Below are 19,258 nucleotides of genomic sequence, written 5' to 3'. Positions count from 1 at the left end.
CCATGGGACTCTCACCAGCTCTTTTACAGACTGGCTTCCAGCCATCTATCTCTTTCGTGGGAAGGAAAAAAGAGGCTGCCACCCAGGTAGCATGCCAAAGGAATTTTAGAGTCAACTCCATCTAATATCACTCAAAGGAAGTTTAGCAAATACCATCAAGCCAGACCCTAGATTTAGGGAACAACAGGACATTTCTGATTTTTCTTCCAAAATGAAGATTGCAAAAAAAGTTGAATTTTTCTCACAGGCTCTTGGTCAAATGCTTATTTTCCTTTCAGTATAAGGTGCTTTGTCTGCTAATGAATCCTCCATTTTCTTGGCACTGTCCTTTCCTGAAACATGCTGTGCCTCCTCTCCCTAGTGTAGACTGCTTCCTTTCAGAAAACTGTTCGAGTATATTTATGCTGAGTTGAGTCCTTCACTTGGCACCTTCAACTACAAAGCACCTTGGTTTTTCCGGAAGAATAAATATAAAATATTGTATTGCACACCATCATGATGCTGTACCATCCTAGAGGGAGGACTTCTTGAAAATTAAAAGATTAGTCATTTGGGCTCCATAATTCAGAATTTGTATTACAAATGCAAATTGCATGAAATTCAGAAGGGGTGGAATGTCAGCTTACTTTTGTACTGTTTTTTTGTTTTTTTTTTTTTTAAGTGGAGGTTGTTTATCAAATCGTCATGCAGTGTTTGGTAATCAAATACTGTTCTTTTTTTTTTTTAAGATTTTATTTATTTATTTGACAGAGATCACAAGTAAGCAGAGAGACAGGCAAAGAGAGGGGGAAACAGGCTCCCTGCTGAGCAGAGAGCCGGGATGATCCCAGACCCCTGGGATAATGACCTGAACTGAAGGCAGAGGCTTTAACCCTGAGCCACCCAGGGGCCCCAATCAAATACTGTTCTAAACAAGACTTCTGGAGGGTATTTTTTTTAATTTCCTGAAAGAGCAACATTTTCACAGGTCTTTTTTTTTAAATAATTACTTGCAAAACATATGCTAATTATAATGTGCTTATTTATTCATTAAAACAATCAATTAAAAGATACATACTAGATAGTAATTGATTGGGGTAATTCTGATTAACATATAAAATTGAAATCATAAAAGTAAATATATCTTTAGTTACTAAAAACTTGTTTAAATTATTTAATTCAGATCGCCTTTTGTTTAGACAGGGCACTTGCCAAACTAGCCTATATTAACAAATTTTCTTGTTCAAAACCAAATTCATTGCCTTAACTTTTTTTTTTTTTAAAGATTTTATTTATTTATTTGACAGAGAGAGATCACAAGCAGACAGAGAGGCAGGCAGAGAGAGAGAGAGAGGGAAGCAGGCTCTCTGCTGAGCAGAGAGCCCAATGCGGGACTCGATCCCAGGACCCTGAGATCATGACCTGAGCCGAAGGCAGCGTCTTAACCCACTGAGCCACCCAGGCGCCCCATTGCCTTAACTTTTAATCTTACTATTCTTTCTATAAGTTTTAATTCTATTAAGGGAATCTTTGTCATCAACTTTGGAACAACCTCACAATCCTTTTTTGAAACCCTCAGAGTCAAATGTTTTTCAGAATTTAGTTGTTAGACATTAAAAGTTATTAGTACTCATACATTGCATATTGTTTGACACCCTTAGAGAGGACTGAGGCACCCTGTAATCAAACCATCAGTTTCTGCACTGAAACACATGTATGTTCACACTAAGAATTATTAGTGATCATAAATACCCTCACATCTGTTCAAATAAGTTTTTGCCACCAAATGAGTTTGCTGCCAACTTAGAAAACCTTTAATTAAACTTATGAAGAAATGTTATTTTCAGGGACTTTGGATTTTGAAATTGCAGATAAGGGATCATGAACTGTATTTTGATTTTTAATCTATTCTTCTTAATTTTACCAGTTTGTCTTTCTCAAACTTACATAAGCCATGGAACCTTCATTTTGTAAATATCTCTGTGGCTTCCCATTACTTACTTCCTTCTTTGAGCTCCTTTGAAAACCTTGCCCATCTATACCTTATCAACTTCTCCAGGCTCTTCCCTAAAAAGTATGTGCTTCACCCCAACCAAACTCAACTTATCAGCCATCCCCACTTTGCTCCTCTTTGCTTACTGTACCTCAAACTGGAATACTTTTTTCCCAAACCCAAGTCCACACCCCACCCCAAATACCTTTGTCCTATACATACTTCCTCCTATGGCTGAAATCCCATCTTTTTAGGAGCCTTATTCCATTTCCCAAATGCAATGTGTTTAACTAGCCTACTGCCTGCCCCTGTAATTACAGCACTAGTATATTTTCTTTATAAATTGATATTCTTGTGATTACCTCCCCTGTCCACTAGATTTAAACCCCCACAGCTTTTTTTCACAGTAATTGGCATGTAGAACGTACTTAAGAGACATGAATATTTTAGTAAATCTCACTCTCATTCTCATTAATTGGACCTCCCACAGCCATCTTTACTGCCCTTATCCTAAACTTCTGCAAATGGAGAATGGCACCTAGATCTCAAGGAAGTACCTAAAACAGGACCCAATCTTTGTATTCCAAGTGTATATTCGGTATCCTGTTGGAAAAGAAAAATATATTTTCTCTTTGGTTTTAATATTCACCAAATACTATACTATGAGGAAGGAAAGGTATCAATGCCCTTAGAGAGTGAGCAGACACTGAGGGTCCATGTGGCGTTTCTGTTCTGCAAGTCTCAACTTCTACACTACTTCGTCGGGGCAGTCCTGCCTGACCAGCTGATCTGGGTTAGGTCACCTTCTTTGCACTCTCATAGTTTCTGTTTTGTTAACAGTCATCATATTCCCTTTTGGGGTATGATTTTTAAACCGCAAACTCAGGTGAGTTAGTAATATGACTTAATTTTCCGTAACAACTTGATTTTTGAATCTGATTTGATTTCTGAATCTGAATTCTACTTGATTTCTGAAACTGAGGCTTTCCTTCTCCTGAGCTGACAAAAAGTACCAAACATCACTTTTCTTGGGATTTCCACACTTCCCCTCCTTTGGGACTGATTCACACTTCTGAGGTCTTGTAGTGTCAACAGGCTTGGGGTGGAAATTGAGAGACACCTGGTCTCCGGTCATCAGTCCACACAGTTTGCTGCTGAGAGGGCAGCATAGCTTGACTGACTGGCATGAGTCTTCACATATAGGTTGTCACTGCTGCAACTATAGGACATGGGAAAATTTCTGCTACTTCTGTGCCACACTTAATACAGGGGAATCTTTTGCAAGGCTGCCCGTGGTCTCCTGCATCTAGACGTGTCACATGGCCATTTTTCTTCAAGGTATTGTTGCTTCTTGGAAGTGCCACTGGGAAAGAGGGCTTAGGCTCCCTCTGCTTTTGGGGATCACAGACCTATTTCCTTTCTTCCAGTTTGAGGGAATGTCTTCCTAGACATTTCTGGTTTTTTGACATGTTGGTAGGCAAGTTTTGTTTTCCACCCTGCCTCCTTATACCTCTTTGGAAGCAATAGCTTCTGAGGCAGTAGTAGAGAGTTAGCTGAGAACTTGACTGAGGGGAAAAGGAATAGGAAAAAATATAAGAGGAAAAGGATGTGTGTGTGTGTGTGTGTGTGTGTGTGTGTGTGTGTATCTCAAAAGAGATCACAGCCGCATTTGTAATTGCTTGTTTAACATTTGCCTTTTTTGGTTATCCTATAAGTTCCATGAAGCCTGGGATGAGGCTTTCTACTCTCAATGTCCAAATATTGCCTTGTGCCTAATAGGATGCTCTTAAATTCTCCTTGATAAATGAATGAATACATGGGGAAGAAATTCAGAAACTCTGAAGGATTTATGGAAATTGTAATGACGAAGAGCATAGATGCTGGAGGAGATGGCCAGGGTGTGAATCTTGTTTCTCCACTTACAGTTCAGTGAGCAAAACCCTTAACCTCTTCATGCCTCAAATGCCTCATCTGGGAAATGATTGTTGTGAGGATTAAGAGTTAACATTTATAAAGCTCTTAGGATAGTACCTGGCACATTGTATGTATCTTGTGAACACTGACCACTGTCATTATCATCATCATCATTGTTTATTATCTTTATTGTGAAGAACCTCTAAGACAGGACTGTTCTCTTGATATTCACTTCAGGAGAATCATTCCTATTTGGTGATAGCTAAATTTATATAAATAAAACTGACATGACTTTATTTTTGTGCAGTCTCCTAGACAAAGCTGTTTTGTTTTTCTTCCATGTATCCTGTGTCTACATTTCTCTGTTTGCCTCAGGGCAAGAGAATGCTTCTTTAGGAATCTTACCTCTTTTCACCGGCTCTTATCTTCTGCTGGCCTTTTTTTTTTAGATAGCTGAGTTTTTATTTAATATACAGTGAAATATGCATTTCAAATGATTTATAAAAAACTTGGTATGTTATTGGTTTCTTTTAAAATTTATTTTATTTTCAGTGTTCCAAAATTCATTGTTTATGCACCACACACAGTTCTCCATGCAATACGTGTCCTCCTTAATACCCACCACCAGGCTCACCCAACCCTCCACCCTCCCTCCCCTCCAAAACCCTCAGTTTGTTTCTCAGAGTCCACAGTTTCTCATGGCTTATCTCCCCCTCCAATTTTCCCCAACTCCCTTCTCCTCTCTATCTCCCCATGTCTTCCGCGTTATTCCTTATGCTTCACAAGTAAGTGAAACCATATGATAATTGACTCTCTCTACTTGACTTATTTCACTCAGCATAATCTCCTCCAGTCCCGTCCATGTTGATACAAAAGTTGGGTATTCCTCCTTTCTGATGGAGGCATAATACTCCATAGTATATACGGACCATATCTTCCTTATCCATTTGTCCGTTGAAGGGCATCTTGGTTCTTTCCACAGTTTGGCGACTGTGTCCATTGCTGCTATGAACACTGGGGTACAGATGGCCCTTCTTTTCACTACATCTGTATGTTTGAGGTAAATACCCAGTAGTGCAATTGCAGGGTCATAGGGTAGCTCTATTTTTAATTTCAACAATTGTAAATATTTATACCCCTATTACAGGAGCAGCCAACTACACAAGACAACTGTTAATCTGTTGGGTTCTTAGTTGTATATCCTAGCAAACACTACAACAATCTGTGGAACACCTTATGAGATCACACAAAACAAATGGAGTGTTTTTCAGTATGTGAAGTTTAGGAAGTTTTTCTTATACTTGACACTTGCCAGTGTTGAAATGTATCTGCCATTGTTCTGCTTATTCATGGTCACGGAACTTTTGTGATTTATCTTTACTCAGCATTTTAGTAGTTACAGTATTTAATGACATTTGTCAATGTAGACATTGTATTGCTCTCTTTCTCTTCTAAATAATTTTCAAATGAAGATGTATCATTTATATATAAAAAGACAATTCCTGGAGTGACTAAGATTAACATTTATGATGGAACCCAATAGTGTAGAACTTGAAGTATCTATAAAAAGGAAAAGTTAACTTCTTGAGCCAATACTATATTCAACTAAGAAAGCTAGTTTTTCCCATAACTAATATTTCCATAAGCCAATCTTTTCCTATCAGTTATAAATTCTCATTTTCATAGGGTCATGGTCTTTGGTTGTTCAAAGGATTCCATTAGTTTTTTAGCTTCATGTAGCTGATTTTTCTATTCAGATAGAGTATTTCACCTATTGCAATATGAAATGATCTAGCAGCAAATTCCTTTCTCTTAATTTCTTTTCTTTCACTGTTTTGCTTTCTAACAGTTCCTGCTGTTAAACTAAAGTTATTCTTTTACCTAAATATTTTTGCATCCTATTATGATGTTTCCCCATCTGGTCTCTCTTAGCTGGAAATTGTTTTATCAACTCCTAGGAATATTCATCTTTATTTATGCTGTACACATACCAACTGTAATGTTTGTGCTGTAATGTGTGATATATTTGAGGCTAACAGAGTCGTGATACTATTTACATTATGGAGAAACTCAGGGATTTTCATTTCTCAGCATAACATATCTTTTATTCTGATTTAATTTGTTTATGGAGGTTCCTTGCCCACCTTTATAATTAAACTTTTATAATTAAAAATTAAATTAGTTTAATTTTTCCTTCATACCTCTACAACCTCAGACATACTCCCCTGTGTGTATCAGTGAGCATCCACTGTTGGTGGCATTGGCCATTGTTAGCCTCTAGATTACCTCCCAGTGCAACAGTGAGTGGAGGAATTCAGTTCATGTACATTTATTCAAACAGTACAATTAATGATGCAGTTTTCATTAATTTGTCATTTTGAGTCACTGCTTGTATAGAATTTTTGTGAGGTTAGTGTTCCTCCTGCCTCTACAATCACATTTTTATTATTTCTTTGTAGTTGTTTCTTCCTCTTCTCATCCCTTAAATTGAAGTCTTTCCAAGAGTTGTTTTCTAAATCTGCTCTCTCTGCAGCCTCTTTACATGACTTCAAGCAGCCCTAAGACTTTTGATTCCCACCTTTTTCCTGACTATTTTATTTGCATATCTAACTGCCATGCCTTGGCTGTTCATCGACATGTCAAATTCAATAGGTCCCTAACTGAATTCATTATCCATATCCACCTAACTGCCCCAGAAAACCCATTCTTTTCTAGTGTTTCCTCTACCATTCTCCATCACTCAGGCTAGAGACTAAGGAGCATTCACTGATTCTCCTTCTCTTTTCTGTTCTCAGGCAGACTACAAGTCTGAATCTTACCATCTTAATATCACTTGAAACTATGGATTTGTCCTTCCTGTAGTTCTAGGGCACAGTACCTCAACTAGACTATTGTAACATTTTCCTAAATGGGCTCTCTGTCTTTAGTTTTCCTTTTGCTATATCAACCCCCAACCCCTCATTCACAGGGCTTGGGAAGTCTTCCAGGGTTCCTCAAACCTGTCATTAGGTACACTTTTATTTGCTTTGTAGCCCTTCTTCTTCACCTAAATGACCATCCCTCCGTATGATTACTGCCTGCGTATTTTTTCCTATTTCTCCACTAGATGTTGACCCCTGCGAGATTGTGGTCATGCTTACCATTCAATCCCCATGCCTAGCACAGCAAATGCTGCACAGAAGGCACTCAATAAATACTTCTTATAGATTGTTGATATTTCTAATATTCAAACTGTAAAAGTAGAAAGAAATTACAAATACATAAACTGCATGATGACAAAGTCTGGAATTAGAAGTCATGGATTAAATTCCTGCCTCTAACATGGCCTTATTGAATACTTTTGAAAAAATACAGTTTTCTCACTATAATGTAATCATACAACACCATTGCTGAGTATACAATAAATAATAGCATCTTGAATTTATGGCTCCTAAGTAGTTAGAAACATGTCTTATGAAATATTTATTTGTTCAGCATTTTGTTGGGTTAGGCTTTCCTCTTTGCTTCTAGAAAGTAATGAAAGGACATAGAGGTCCTCCTGAAATGATATTAAAACACTGGTCCAAGGTGATAACCTACTTTAAAGAATGTCAGGAAGATTTGTAAAGTCTGAGTAGGCTCCCAAGAGGAAAATGCATTCTGTAAGGTAGTTTTACACTCTCATACATCCAATTTCTTAGGAATTCAAACTATTTGGGAGTCAAAATTTTACATATTATTTCCAACATTTCAACTTATTCCTGGAACCTTTCTCCATGTTTTTCTGGAGACACATTTCCTCCCCCGACACCCAGGTGAACCATCTGTGTAGCAGGCTAGTTTTCCAAGATGTAAAACCAAGTGAAATATGTCCACTCCATTTACTTAGAAAGGACTATGACTAATGATACTGTGGGAAAAAAATGGCGTAGTTAATGAAAAAGTACACTCTGTGTGAACAGCCAGAGAAGACTAACTGTTATAGCTACGTAAAGCCATGACTTAACAGAAAAGTATTTAGTGCCAATACTTTTTAAGTTTATCCTCTGAGTACCTCGCATGGGTGAGTTCAGTTTCTACCTGTCATCTATAGGTATCCCCTATGAAATGAAGTTCTCTACCACCAGCAAATGGGAAAATTTTTAAAAATTTGTATAAATCTTGCCTTCTACCCCATAATATGACAATGTTTGATTTACATTAAAAAAAAGTTATTTAATGTTTATCAAACTTGAATCTTAAGGAAGATGTGCCATTTTTTTTAAAAGATTTTATTTATTTATTTGACAGAGAGAAATCACAAGTAGGCAGAGAGGCAGGCAGAGAGAGAGGAGGAAGCAGGCTCCCTTCTGAGCAGAAAGCCTGACGTGGGGCTCGAACCCAGGACCTGGGATCATGACCTGAGCCGAAGGCAGCGGCTTAACCCACTGAGCCACCCAGGCGCCCCAAGATGTGCCATTTTTACTATTGCCTTCAATAGTAAATAACCTTTAACCACCACCCCAACACTTGCATATACCCTTCAAGCATTGTCTGGGTTTGAAAAATATAGGGTCCTAGAATATTACAGCCCAGGCCATGGGATTTTTGTTAGAATTTAAGAGAATTCTTCCACATGTCTCTTTCTATTCGGTTGCATATAAACTTCTGAAGTCTTTTTTCCCAAGTCACTAATAAAATCTTTATAATGTAGCTCTAAGCACCTAATTGCTAGCATTTTCTACAGTTATGATGATTGAGGAATATAAAAATCAGCTTCCTCAAATAGAGATTTTCTGTTTGATGAAAAAGATCCATCCAAGGAGAGAATTACCTTTCCACTTTCCTCTTTAGATTTCATTAACACTGAAAAACAAACTAAGAAATTAAAAACTAATGCTTTTTGTGAGCATTTAGAAAATATGATCAAACAGCAAGCTGGTCATGCTCAGATAGGAGTACGAGAAGTGACATTTATACATTCAAATTTCAAAACATTTGTAAGGCCTACCATGTGTGCTTTTAAAAGGCTTTTAATTTTAAATTATTTTTGTTAGATAATCCTGTTCAAAGTGACATTATGATTTATCGCCACTAGTCAAGATTCTGATCCCTCGTAGACCTCTTGTTTGTATCTGTTTTTGTTCTTTGTTACATAAATATGAGATTTATATATAAAATTCTGACTGTGTAATATGGGGCTAATGAGTCACAGATGGAAAGATGTTGGCACATTACCATCTAATAACATTTTAAACTCATATTCCATAGTAAAACAAAAGCAAATTGTACACATCTGTTTTCCAACTTGTAGCATTTCTGAATTTGGGTAGCTTCTATGTTTCAAGGACTTTTACTTTGGGAGAAGAAAAAGAGGATACAGGTCACCTCAAAATTACCCAGACACTTAATAGCCATATCAGAAAGGATCTGGCAAAACAGATAAGATTTCCTCTGCTTCGCTTCCTGAGAAGTCCTAGCTCTAAAGAATGAAATTAAAAGGCATTAGGGCTGAAGAGATGTCTTCATACCACAAACATAATTTTATTGGTTCTTTTAAAAAGAAAAGTATATCCTGAATAAGGGGGAAATAAGAGAAAAAATATACCACGATTAATAAAATTAAAAAACTAGAAACTGGGGCGCCTGTGTGGCTCAGTGGGTTAAAGCCTCTGCCTTTGGCTCAAGTCATTATCTCAGAGTTCTGGAATCAAGCCCCACATCAGGCCCTCTACTCCACAGGGAGCCTGCTTCCTCCTCTCTCTCTGCCTACCTCTCTGCCTACTTGTGATCTCTGTCTGTCAAATAAATAAATAAAATCTTTAAAAAAAAAAAAACTAGAAACTTACTGGCCTTCACTACAAATATCCTCAGAACAGATTTGAACGGAGGAGGGGAAGGGCAATGAGGAGGGAATGTCTAGGAAGCCTGCACACACCTGAGGCCATGTAAGGTGTGGTTGCTGTTCATTTTATTTGTATGTTAAAAATGTTCTGTGTGGGGGGGGGAATGGAATAAAAGGCTCCAATATCTCACGTAGCTGGAAAAGAAATAGAACAAAGGCAAAAGTTCTCTCTCAGACCTACCCAATTGATAATGCCTATGTACACGAGTTAGTATAAATTTGTGAATAAGAGTCTCTAAAACATCTCTTCCCGGTTCTCCCTGGTTAAGGAATTCAAAACCACTTTTCTACTTCAAGGGGTTGTGTGAACTGTCAAGTTCTTTTGGAAAAGTTACGTGACAGAAGTGATTACTGCAGAGTGTGACCATAAATCCCTCTGACATGAAATACGCATGTTATAAGAGACAGATTTCCATCCACCACCTCTGCAGGAATTCCTGAAACAGGAAAGACCTGAGACTCATCGTATGATTGGAGAGGGAAATTTTTATATGTGGGTGGTAAGACTATCTTTTGTGGGGCAGACTGCATTTATTCTGAGGAATCTTTCTGATCAGATGGCAAAATTCTGTTCACTGTTGTCTAAAAAAGAATTAATACGTGTATGTCCTGAGTTGTAAATAGAATATCAATGGAGGGAAATCACGGTGTTGTTTTCATAACAGTGTCTGCAGTTATCTACATATTGTGCTAACATTTTGTATGTAAGATTCCAGAAATGTTAAGAGTGTGTACACAGATCCCAGTGTAACTGCCACAATAGCAAGTTACAAGGAGTTCTCAATCTGGCCTTTCCATTAAAGGAACGTTTGGCCTGGGGGCCTCGTGTGTGTGCCTGGTTTCCTTTACAGTGTGTCAAACAAGACAAGACTTAGAGCCAGGACAGGGTGGTATTAGGTATATGCTTGTTTTGTTTGTCCATCAGTGGAATGTCTGTGTGACGTTTTGTGTCGTGTTGTTTTGGTGCTGTCCCACATCCATAGGGTCTGCCAGGCTTCCCCACAGTTGCTGCTCTGCACAGTAATCAGATCCTCACCGTCAAGGTTCGTGGTTGGCACCCATGCTGCTCAGTCAGAGCCCACAATCAGCATAAGAGTGAGCAAGAACAGCTAAATTGGCTTGCCAAGTCCAGTTGCTCCCTTTCACCGTATGCAGGGAGGTTTTGGATCCTTGGGACCTCACCTACGTCCGTGAGGTCAAATATCTATTGAGAAGGAGAATCTTGAACATATAAAAGAGAAGGACATCAAAGTCGAGCAGGGTCGATGAAGAGAGGCAGGCATGACTATCTAAGACTGTGCCACCCCTCAATGGTTTGATTTACGTGCATGACAACACTCCGTGACATTTTTCAGTCAATTAAAGAATCCTCAGTATTCTGGACTTGGGGCATTTATAAAATGGTGGTCGCGTTCATGCCACATTATGCTGGTTGACAAGTCTGACGGAAATTGAACTGGTGCTTTGTCTCCAGACTTTCTGCTCAGTGTGCAGGACACAGGTGATGGGAGCCTTCCTGCTGCTTTCATATACTGCATTCGAGAGGCCTAACACCCGCAGCAAAAGGATGGGACACCCAAAAGATCCCTCTCTAACTACAGATCTGGTCTCGCCATCCTATTTTAGGATTATGTTTCTTTCAAGAAGAGCCAGACAGTCTGATGTCAGACACAAGCACCAGTTCCCTTTTGTTTAATGATCATTATAAATCTAATGTGTATGTCTTTATTTCTTTCTTGGGGCCTTCTGATGTCTATTCTCCAATTCTCTCACCTCTGAACTTCAACCTTTGACCTCACCTGACTGATCAGATGGTGTTTCCTAAAATCAATCATGGGTTTCTCTCTGCTGATCAGCAGCTCATTAAACGCCGCCTCATTAAGGTAGTGCTTATTCTTGCTCAAGTCTGATTTCTTCTTAACATTCAGTTATTACTCCATTTACTGTTGCTTTACCATTTATCTCTCGTGGGTGGGGGTATTTATTTGGAAATATCCTAGAGCAAAACTATGTGTAGGGAGCTGCATTTGTTTGAAATGTATATGAAAGTACCAAAGTAAAAAGGCATAGAATGCCTAATTTTTTCTTCATTAGAAAAGAAAGACAACTGAAATTATATCCAGTAACAGATCCAGTTTCTAAGCTCTCTGGCTTTGGTAATTTATAAATCATTACATAGTTTGACAAGAGCTTGTATGTTTAATTTTATAGGTTGTGAAAAAGTAAACACATTTGTCCAACCACAAATGCAGCCATTTTATTAAACAAGGTGAATATAACTGATGCAGCATTTCCACAAATCAGGTTATGCAAAAGTTTTATACCAGCTCTGTGTACCATGATAACTTATACCATTTCCAAGAGCTGAGAGGGCTGGTTCCGGAGCTGCCTTGATTTTAATAGCATCTACTCAGCTCGTCCAGCATGAATATTTATTTGCTCCCTGCTGGAAGGCAAATTGCCTACAGGCTTCATGTTCTGATTGTTCTGGTTTTTTTATAGTGTAAACGTGGATTAGATAATACAAATTTAAAGTGTTGAAAAGAAAATCTGGGTCTTTATCTTTCATGGTCATTGTTGGTCTGTTCCCTTCTCCTTTATAGGGTGACCAAGGACAGGCTGGGCCTCCAGGACCTCCAGGCCCTCCTGGCCCAAGAGGGCCTCCAGGGGACACAGGGAAAGATGGCCCCCGTGGAATGCCAGGAGTGCCCGTGAGTTGCATTTTGGATCCATTTGTTTTAAGGGCTGAGAACAGGGGTGGATTGGAGTAAGGAGGGGCCATAGGGTTAGAGGTTTGCAGGAAATGAGGTGACAGAAAGTACCCAAGCAGACAGGGCACTGCCAACAGGATTCTGCCTAATGGCTCAACCCAGGGGAACCCATATGAACCACAAAGAGAGACCTGGAGAAGGCAGTTAAACTGGTTTTCAGGTAAGCCTCAAGAAATCTAGGATTGAGTATGCCTGATCTCACTTGGGCCCTGACTACCTTAGAGTACATCAATGCCTTTGACTTAAATGGGAGAAACTCAAGGTGAGAGATTGGTAACATTCTCCAAAGGATTGAGGTAGATGATAAAGTCCCATGTGAATTATGGAAAGCAAAGGAGATAAATCTTTTTAATGTTTACTCCCTCGTAAATAAATTGACCAAAAAGGGAATACAATTGCTAATAAAATAGTAACATTAATGGTTAAAACATCAGTAGGTATGGTTTGAATATCATTTGTCCTTTAAATATGAAGCTTTTAGGGTGCCTGGATGGCTCAGTGGGTTAAGGCCTCTGCCTTCGGCTCAGGTCATGGTGTCAGGGTCCTGGGATTGAGCCCCGCATCGGGCTCTCTGCTCCTTGGGGAGTCTGCTTCTCCCTCTCTGTCTCTGCTTGCCTCTCTGCCTACTTGTGATCTCTCTGTCAAATAAAATAAAATCTTAAAAAAAAAAAATACATGTGAAGCTTTTAAAAGAAATGATTTTTAAAATAAAATTTTTAAAGATTTTATTTATTTATTACAGAGAGAGAAAGAGCAAGAGCGAGCACAGGCAGGGGGAACGGCAGTCAGAGGGAGAAGCAGGCTCCCTGCTGAGCAAGGAGCCCCATGTGGGGCTCAAGCCCAGGACCCTGAGATCATGACCTGAGCAGAAGGCAGACGTTTAACTGACTGAGCTACCCAGGCATCCCAATAGAAGTGATTTTAAAGCAATCTCAATAGTTAGATCTAAGTACTTAGTTACTAAGATTGATCAAGTGTCAATAATACAGTAGTACAGCACACTAGATAAATGGTTTGATTTGGTAGAGACAGCCCAGCAATTGAAAAAAATATATGGAAAAGGTAAAAAAAAATTAATATTATGGCCTTAGAACTTGAAATTCAAATCTATTGCTGAATTAATCTATTTATTATATTTGTTTATCTATTGCTTTGACTTAAATATTTTCGTAAGTGTTTTCTTAGTACAAAAGAATGAAAATATTTATCTGCAAAGTGGAAAGATTTTAAAACTAAAGAATCAAAAAGAAAAAAAATCAGCCATAGTCATTTATGTTTTGGAGTATTTCATTTTTATATTCAATATATTTATGTATTTTTTTCAGAGTAATTCTCTTTGTTAGAATGGCTTTTCTGAGACAACCTCTTGGAAGTCCCATTTCCCTTTCTGAAAGTGGCTGTCAGTTTGTCATATGAAAGGAGGGATTGAATCCCAACCTATGATTGGTTGGCCGTTAGGATGTCTCACTGAACCATCAAAGGTAGTGGTTTTACCTTGAAACTATCTTTGAAGGTCTGACCTTTTCCTGGGATGATATCCCAAATGATAGAGACAGCATAACTTTAGGGATATTTAAATCTCCCCAAATAATTGCTGGTTGCTAAGAAAGATGCAATGAATATTTCTTACTAAAAAGAATGGCTAAAACCATTTTGATGGTATAAAACTAGTCAGATCGTTGGGTCTTGTATACTCTACAGAAAATTCAAAGTATAGATTACTTTCAAGATAGAAGATAAAGGTAAGATATGACAACCTGTAAAGAATTAAAAAATTATGTCATCCTTCAAATGAATATAGTTTATTCATCTGAGTAAGAATGGAGCTTTTTACGAAGAAGTATGAACAGGCTTTTTTTTTTTTTTTAATTCCACCTAGAGAAATTGAACAGGGTTTATAGTCTTGCAGTTAATTTTTATATGCCATCATAACCACTAGAAAAAGGCTTTATAAGAACAAACTGAGAAATACTTATTTTTAAAGTCCCAACAATTTCTATAGCTATTGACATTACAAGAATGGTTCTTCCAAAAGTTATCTGTTGCTAATCACTATCAATATGATAATATGATGATAAAACATAATAAGGAATTTTGTGTGAATCTGCATATTAGAAAACTATGCAGAGGTATGATATAGCAAAACATTTCTGTGTATTTAAACATATGCTATTCATTTTAATAAAACGTTATTTCAGCCATCACTAATTCAGGAAAATCAAAATTCAAACTCGGTTTGCTCACTTTGTTATTTAATTACTGTACTAAGAGCAGTTGTGTCTCTGTCCTGTGTATGGAAGTTCTGAGATCTCATAAAGAGGGTCAGGTCATCATCTTTATGTCTTCATAAACAGAACATAATAAACGAGATATTACTGGAATTACAATTAAATATTTTTCTAGGACCATTTACTGACTTAATATAATCACCCAGTAGGGGTGATTTTTATTTAGAATACATTCTTGGCATAATTCTTAAATCTCTGCTGTGATCTAGATTCATTTTATTAAATCCTAAAATGTTTATAAAATGCATTTGAAGAAAGAACGTGGCTCTCTTTTTATTGCATTGTATTTGCATTTCTCTACTTAGCCTGAAAAGTATATTTGACATTCATGCACCCCAGTGGGTATTGTGAAAGAGGAAAAAAAAAAAGATTGAAATTGCTTTTTAATGTTTATAGCATTAATAAAAATTACCACTGTTCTTTTTTAAGGGTGAACCAGGGAAACCAGGAGAGCAAGGCTTGATGGCAAGTATCTCAATTTCTTTTTCTTTGCTAAAAAGAATATAAGTCTAATTTATTCAAAACTGTGGTCCAGAATATGCATAAGGAAAAAGTGGGAGATTCCAGGCAGGAGAAATGACAAAGAGAGTGAGGAAGGTCAAAGGATGGAATTTTCGTTATTCCTTTCTTCCTTCCTGCTGTAAGGAAGATTATATTCAGGGATATGCATATTAGCTTAAATAGGAATGAGTTTCAAAGGAATGAGTTTCCAAAAGCTTTCAAAAGTCACATTCAGAGGAATATGACTAACTGTGAATTAGTACAGTGAGTCTTCTAGAAGGATTCAAGGAGTTTTTGTTGTTGAAGGGCTCCCCCAGAAAGAAACAGTCGTGCCTTCTTGAGTTCTGTCATTAAAAAAGATCATGAAATGATTCCACATGGACTGGCCAATAGACATGCATGACCCATTCTTCATGATTTGTTTATTCTTTGCCAATGAAAGAGAAGTTGGGGCAGCTTGCTGGGCCTGGAAGAGTAGAATTCCTTCAACCTACCTCTTCCTGTCTCTTCCTTCCTATCTCCAGAGCCACCTTTCTAACCTATTTTATGACATAGATAATATTGGGGAACTCAGGTGGACCTTCTAATAACCCAGATTCCAGAGGACAGCTGTTTTTCACACTCGTCCTGGATACAGTGGTCACTGTGAACTTGATTGTGTGCCTTATACACAATGTGTGGCTTGCAGCTTACAGGTGTTTAGGGTGTAACATTTATTTTAAAAAACTAGTTAGCTAGGTCCTAATGCAACTAACACATGAGAATACGGCAGTTGGTCAGGAATTAAAACAAATGTGTGAATGGGTTAAAGGTTAAAGTCTTCTCCCTGAACAGGATGCCTTCAACAGCCCTCCTGGGAAGAAATTCACCAGGCTGTAGTCCTAACCATTGTGGGGTTGGCTTTGAAACATCACCAGTTAAAGGAAAGTACCCTAAAATGGAGTCTGAGCCCCCCACCCCCACTGCAAATTCTTTGTTCCCGACCTATGGTATCAAGATAGAGAATTGATTCAGATGACTTGAAAGTGGAGGTACTATAATGGATTCTTTTTTAGAAAAATAAAATGGAAGAAAAAGAACAAAAGAAGATAATATGCGAAAATTAAACCAAACCTATGTCATCAGTGGTAACTTTGGGTACAAGCACAGCATTAGTTTTCAGGGTTAGCGGGTCACAGGGAGTGAAGGATTCTTAGAAAACTACAATATAAATTTTGAAACTGCCTTAAGCAGCTGAATGCAACTCTAATTTCTATCCTGGCTGATGGTCAAAACATATTTCTTCCAAACATTCTTACATGGAAGACCATGTGGGATTCTCGGGAGCCTATGTTTTTTTCTCCTCAGATTTTTATCGTTGTCATTGGCTTTCTACCTTGATGCTCAATGCAGCATCCTAATATACAAAATTCTAAAATAAAGCAGATTTCTTAAAAAAATTAAAATCTTATCCTCCTTAAATTCATACATATACTTTAGAATATACTATGGGAATCACAATTTAATGTCATTTCTCTACAATTCCTAACTTCCTAGGACTTAGTTCTACTTGTCCTAAGTGAATTATGTTATTATCTTAGTTTCCTTTGATTTCCCATTTCATACAGCACCTTTTCAGGCGACAATCCCGGATGTTTGTTTCTGTTTTTTAATAAACTTTTACTTCTCTTTAAACTCTTCTAATTTAGTTCATATTCTCATTTTTAGAATGTAGCTAAGAAACTTAATTGAAATCACAAATGTTCAAAGGATATAGTAATGTAATGATCTTCTAAAGTGCTGTTTTTTAAGATATAAAACTCTTTCTTTAGAAGAAAACTTCCATAATATATATAAAGAAAAGTAAACAAATCACAAGTATACCCCCCAGTGACTTTTCACAGTGAGCCTAACCATGTAACCACAAACCAGAGCAAGATGTTCAATATTAGTATATCCCAGAAACCTCCCTCTGCCCTCCAGTCACCATCCACTTCTTCCCAAAGTTCACCACCATTCTGACTTCTGCCACCATCGATTAATTCTGCCGTCATTTGAATTTTATATTAATAGAATCATACAGTATGTGCACTTTTATGTCTGGCTTCTTTTGTTCAACGTTATATTTGTGAGATCATTCACCTCTCTTTTAATAGCCTTCACAGCTGCTTAAAAAAAAAATTAGGAGGAAGAACCTTACTTCCTCGACTAACCCGTTAAATCTACATCACTCAAATAGCAGTAAATGAATGAATAGTCTGTCTGACCTTGGGCAAGTCACTTAACCTCTCAATTTCTCATCTGTAAAGAAAGGATAATAATACCCTCTCTGCCTCCCTTAGAAGGTTGCCAAAGACAAATGCAATAAATTAGGGGAAAGCACTTTAAAATTTATAACGAAGAACTATATGAGTGTGTTATTATTATTATCACTCAGTTGTTTCCCCTAGAGTAAATTACAGGTGAACACGGATTTATATAACAGATGTATTCCTGTAAAGTTCTGTATGAATCAGATTTTCATAAATCAACATATCTTAAAAGTTCTGGGGAATTTTGCTATTTAAAGCAATCCCATTCAGAGTCTTTTTGTAAAGCAATATAATCCCCTAATTCCTCTTCTCAACAAACTGAATTTTTATATCGCATATTTGCTTAAAGTGAAATATTTCTATGGTTTAAAAAACTATTATTCTAAAAAAGGCACTAGTCATATTTGTTAACTCAAATAGCACCTATATATTTTAAACTATCTCAAAGAAAAAAGAGAATCCTGGAAAAATAATAGCAGTTGTCATGGGAGAAAAATTTCATTGGAAATTTTTTTTCTTTTAAATATTATGTGTGTGTGTGTGTGTGTGTGTGCGCGCGCGCGCGCGTGCGCACACATGCCCATGTTTGTTTTGACTCGAAGTCTGGCAGGGAGAAAATTACATTGCATCAGTAGTTCTGGCCTCACAACTATTTAAGAGTGTTTGACTATAGTCTGTGATCTTTTTTTAAACTGATCTATGACGTATAGGCAGTAATTCCTAATTCATCTATCTCACTGGGTTATTGTGTGAAACAAGTGAAATAGTAATAATATGAAAATACTTTGTGAACTATAGAGAGTTCCGTAAATAAGAAGTATGGCTGTTAAGATGAATCCCTGTGGAAATAACACACAGAAAGGCCACTGTGAAACAGAAGGGCTAAGTACAGCGTGATTATAGCTATCAGTGAAATTGCAGTGTATTAAATACTATGATCGAAAGCGCAACTTATTCCTTTGGTCCTATTTGCTGTTGTCATTTTTTTTTTTGGCCTTTTCCTATCATCTTACATTATCAATTTTTCATAACTATCTTCTCGTCCACCAGTTAAACAAGGAAAGATAATAAAAAACATGGCTCTCTTTTCCACGGTATGCAAAACTCACTATGTTTATTGCTTTGTATCATGGAGGAGTGTTTGCTGATAAAAGGGTCCTGAGAGGCACTGGAGAATTTTATAAAATGTAAAATGTCTCTGATGATGACATGAAAAAACCTGAGAACGTTCTAAAATTAGCTCTTACAAAACTGTTTATGAGTGTGTCAGGTGGGGAATTAGTTTTCATAATCCAGGATATATATTTTATATTGCAAAAATAATCATCTGAAGATTAACAGCATCTCTGATAGAATAAAAAAGAAGGCCTGCGGCTCAAGCAGTTCCACATTTATTTAATCCTGCTGTGCATCTATTCTGTAAACATGACCTTTGGGTTTGCAGAGACATTCAGGATGAGATTGTAAAAGACGGAATCATGAGCTAAAATAAATTGGACTCCATTTAAATAAGAAGAGAGTGGCTCTGAGTCATAAAACTAGACCCAAGAATCAAAGTTAGGACTGACCACAATTGGAAGTGCTGAAGTTCTGAACCCTGGTGCAAGTGATCTTTATTTTTCAAGGTCTTCAGAGGTTTAAATAGTTGTTCAAATAGC

At 37.4% G+C, this 19,258-nt stretch overlaps 1 protein-coding gene across 5 annotated transcripts in view; it reads left to right on the top strand.

Annotated features, from left to right (window-relative positions):
* COL25A1 (collagen type XXV alpha 1 chain) overlaps window positions 1-19,258 on the top strand; it is a 456,257-nt gene that overhangs the window by 328,845 nt on the left and 108,154 nt on the right. For 3 of the 5 annotated variants that reach the window (XM_047718187.1, XM_047718183.1, XM_047718186.1), the window contains exons 8-10: window positions 10,733-10,792; window positions 12,353-12,460; window positions 15,238-15,273. In XM_047718187.1, the coding sequence (XP_047574143.1) occupies window positions 10,733-10,792; window positions 12,353-12,460; window positions 15,238-15,273 (204 nt within the window). Of the gene's footprint in view, window positions 1-10,732; window positions 10,793-11,560; window positions 11,633-12,352; window positions 12,461-15,237; window positions 15,274-19,258 lie in introns of all 5 variants that reach the window. The other 2 variants (XM_047718185.1, XM_047718182.1) reach the window with 1 other exon arrangement.

The sequence above is a fragment of the Lutra lutra genome, chromosome 2 (assembly GCF_902655055.1).
Source record: "Lutra lutra chromosome 2, mLutLut1.2, whole genome shotgun sequence".
Classification (NCBI taxonomy): Eukaryota; Metazoa; Chordata; class Mammalia; order Carnivora; family Mustelidae; genus Lutra; species Lutra lutra.
This window is presented reverse-complemented; position numbering and strand designations above follow the sequence as displayed.